This window comes from Pterocles gutturalis, unplaced genomic scaffold, assembly GCF_000699245.1.
Source record: "Pterocles gutturalis isolate BGI_N339 unplaced genomic scaffold, ASM69924v1 scaffold14939, whole genome shotgun sequence".
NCBI lineage: Eukaryota > Metazoa > Chordata > Aves > Pterocliformes > Pteroclidae > Pterocles > Pterocles gutturalis.
In genome coordinates this window covers 1-3,997 of record NW_010130892.1, presented here as the reverse complement: position 1 = coordinate 3,997, position 3,997 = coordinate 1, and the positions used below count along the sequence as shown (strand labels likewise).

General features: G+C 41.7%; 1 protein-coding gene across 1 annotated transcript; it reads right to left on the bottom strand.

The window, feature by feature from the left end:
• Positions 1–252: 252 nt before the first annotated feature.
• LOC104466848 (elongation of very long chain fatty acids protein 2-like) lies at positions 253–3,348 on the bottom strand (the record flags this gene model as incomplete). Its single annotated transcript, XM_010080402.1, has 3 exons — positions 253–857; positions 1,499–1,633; positions 3,224–3,348. Coding segments are annotated over 3 exons (389 nt in total), but the record flags the coding sequence as incomplete, so codon positions are not given.
• Positions 3,349–3,997: the final 649 nt, after the last annotated feature.

The window sequence follows — 3,997 nt, the reverse complement described above, 5'->3', positions numbered from 1 at the left end:
TACCATACCAGGCAGCCCCAGGTGCTACCAGTCCAGTCCCCTGCAATAGCACCTTCTGCCATATTTTGTGGTGTTTGAGTCAGGTTGCACATATGTAAAGCAAGCAAGCATGGTGCACGTCTGTCTGCAAAATTTGGCATGGTGCACCTGGGCTCTGCTCTCTCTTCTGTCCTTCCCCAGGGCTCCCAGAGGACCAAAGGGATGGTTGCACCTCACTGGTGTCCACAGAAGGCAATGTGCTTTAGGGAATGGCTGGGAAGAAGCAGAGAGGGGTATGGTGATGGAAAAGGTATGTTTCTCACTTTTTTTTTTCTTTTTCCCCTGACCTTGGCTACAGTTTAGCTGAATGCATTTGGTGGAACCTGTGAAGCCTTGCCTCAAGACCTCTTGCATGCACAGAAAGCGCTCAGCACGTTAGTCTGATCAGAGTCCTAACCTTTGGAAGGCATTGATGGATTTATCTACCGAGTGTTTTATAAGGCGTTTTTGTGTCAGCATTAGAGATCAGAAAGATTTTTATATTAGAAAGATCTTGGCCTTCTTGTTCCAATGGTGATCTTTGACAGGACAAGTAATTCCATTTGTTTTGTTAAAACCTAAATAGCAGTACATTAGTAAGTGTCTGGTACAAAGAACTGATAAATGTAATCAAATAGGTTTTAAGCTAAAGCTTGTAATTCAGTCTTTTCTTCCTTTTTTTTTAAAAAAAAATGTAGGAAATACTAAACTTATTGTGCTTTCTTATTGTTCAGGAATCCATTGGCAGCAGCGAAGTAGTCCTTATGGAAACCGTTCTTGATTTCTGTTGTGACAAGGGTTTCCTTTATAGCTGTTCTTGAAGGTGCTTTCTGGTATGTCTGTAAAAGCAAAATCCAGAGTAAATACTTGGATTTATTTAGTGCCCCCCAAACACTGCTTATGGTTAACTGCAAAATGGAGCTATCTAGTATTTGTTGACGCAGATGTATATATTTACTTCAGACTGCGTTAAGGGAACTGCATTATTTTCACTGTCCTGGGTGATATTACCTTACTAGTATTACTGTAATACTTGTTGATATCAAGAGATTTTAAAGCCCTTTTCACTAGAAGCTCTATGTAGGCAGGTAGGCTGGAGCAGTCATTGCTAAAAAAGGTTTAAACAATGCACAGACAGAGCTCCTTGTTTTTGTTTTTTTTCAAAGGAGGGAGGAAGACTCAAAGTTGCCCAACAGTGCAAATTCAGACCTCCTAAGTCCTGAATGCAGTATCTGACTCATTATACATGTACGGAAGAGCTGAGCTGCAATGGGGAGGCCAGCGTTACTGAATAACTGTCTCTTGCAGGCATCACTGCATCAGCCATTCTTAAATGACACATACATTTTAATACAAACATATTTTAAGTATTGATGCTCATTCTACGTGTGAGTTCATAAAGGCTGCTATCCAAAAAGTTGATTTTTTTTTTTTTTTCCCCCCCCAACTCTTGTCAGAAAGCTCTTGGAAGATTGCTTACCTTAATGTAGAAGTTTATAAAGAGAATGACCAGTGTGGTCATGTAGGAGGACTGGAACATGAGGCAGCCAAATGGGAATCCACATGGCTTCACAGCTGCACTCAGCGTGTGCACAATAGTGAGCAGAAACTGGATCTGTGGGGGAAAGACTGTGCGTGAGTATTCACGGAGAAAGGGTCAGTGCTAGCTAAGTCAGATATAACAGTGTCACCTGCTCTTTGAAAGTTTGAGTTCCCTTGAAAACCATCCCTTTCTGAACCTATGAATATATTGTGAGGGTTAACTTAAAATGGTCCTCTTATGAAATTATAAAAAACGTAAGAGCTCAGAGATTTCTAAAAATATGAGTTTATAGGCCTAACTGGCAAAATGAAAGCTCTTCTACTTTCATAGGAGTTGTTTTGTCTTCTAGGCTGTGCTGTGCCAGGTACAACGTTATCTCTGTTACTGGTCAGAAACTTGAGAAAACTCTGAAAACTCCCAGCAAAGGCTTTAGATGTCTGAACTGAACATGGAAATCCGAGGTCCAAGGAGAAGTTCAGGTAAGCTGGCATTTGCATTAATGGAGTTAAGATGGGGACAAATGAAGCAAAAGTGAGCTGGAGAAGGAATTGCCAAAGGCTGTATTCAGGACTGTGAACCACAGCCTGTGCTGGTGTATCTGATTCTCCGCAGCCAGCTGAGCATGCCCTCAGTCCAGTGTGCTGGGGTGCATTTCCATCAGGGAAGTGAGTTTCAGCTGCAGGGATGGTCTCAACTCTTTGGGTACAGCAACTGCTGGAGTAGACTTTTAGAGGTTAGACACCTTCTGTCTTGTCTGAGAGGTTTTTGATATAATTTTGCATTTTGTAGTTGTACCACAGTGTGGTGGGTTAACCTGGGTTGGCTGCCAGGTGCTCTCTCACTTCCTCTCCTCAGTAGAGTAGGGGGAGACAATAAGATGAGAAAACTTATGGGTTGAGATAAGGGTAGGGAGGGTAATCGGTAAAACTTGCCAGTTACCATCACAGGCAAAACAGAATCAACTTCAGGAAGATTAATTTAATTTACTGCATATTAATAAATGAGAGAGTGAGAAATAAAAACTAAAACCACCTTCCCCTAAGCCACTGTTTTTTTCCCAGGCTCAACTTCACTTCTGACTCTTCTACCTCCTTTTCTAAATGGTGCAGGAGGAAGGGGAGTGGAGGTTGCAGTGAGTCCGTATTTCTTTGGCTCTGCTACTGCTTCCTCCTCACCCTCCTCCCCTGCTCCAGCACAGGGTCCCTCCCACGAGACACAGTCTTGCAAGAACTTATCCAACATGAGTCATCCCCTTGGGCTGCAGTTCTTGAAGAACTGCTCCAGTGTGGATCCTTTCCATGGGGTGCAGTCCTTCAGGAACAGACTGCTCCAGCCACAGGTCCTGCCAGAAAACCTGCTCCTATGTGGGCTCTTCTCCATAGGCTGCAGCTCCTGCCAGGAACCTGTTTCTGCATGGGGTCCTCCATGGGCTGTAGCTTCCTTCAGGGCGCTGTATTTTAGAAAATATTTCTGAACATCATTTCCTTTATTAAGTTATATCAGGTTGTACTAGTGACTTATTCTGCATGATCACTTTGTTATATGTGAATTCTAACTGTCTTAATTCTGCAAACAACAATAATTATCTATCCCTTGTTTTCTCTTGTCTGGCATTTTGAAGGATTCCTGGTCATTAAAAATGAGATGAAAAGCGATACATACCAATTGTGCCTGAGTGAGGTATTTCTTCCACCACAGATACTTGCGCATAGAAGGGATGACTGACAGTCCATAATAAGAATACATGAGTACATGGATAAAGCTATTCAAAGTGGGTCCAAAGAAACCTATAAAAATCCAACAAGGGAAACCTTTTGTATACCAACTGTTAAAAAATGAGAGAAGACGCTATTGTTAAAAATGTCTCCTGCATACAGTAAGTCTTCCCTCTGTGCTTAGCCACGGCTGAAGACATTCCTGTTGTGAAGAGATGCTGTCCTAGGGACAACTGACAAACTTGAATGATCCTTCCTGTAGGGTTTTTCTCATGCTGAATATTGTATTCTCATCCTGTCTTTTTTTGTTTTCTTCACTTTCCTTTTTCTATTCTGTAGTTTATAGGTTATTGCTTTCGTTCCCCTCCCAACTACTGATTAATCACTTAGCTACTGATTTTTTTTCCCACTCTGTTAATTATAATAGTGCAAAGCTAGTGTGAAGTGTGAGGAATAAGTTCAGACACAACAGAAAGCACAAGCCCCCGCAAATTTGTTTACACCTCTGTAGACCTAGCTCATAATTGCTATGCAATCCTTGATCCTCTGTTTCTACCTATAACAGTGATTTACTTCTACTTTGTGCTGCTTTCTGTTCTGAAAAACACCTGCAATAAGTTGCTCCACAAAATATTACAGTGGACTGAGGAGATTCCATTTAATAGCTTAAAGTAAGAAAACTGATTTCTTCTCAAAGGAGGAGTTTGCCTTGGTAGATGAT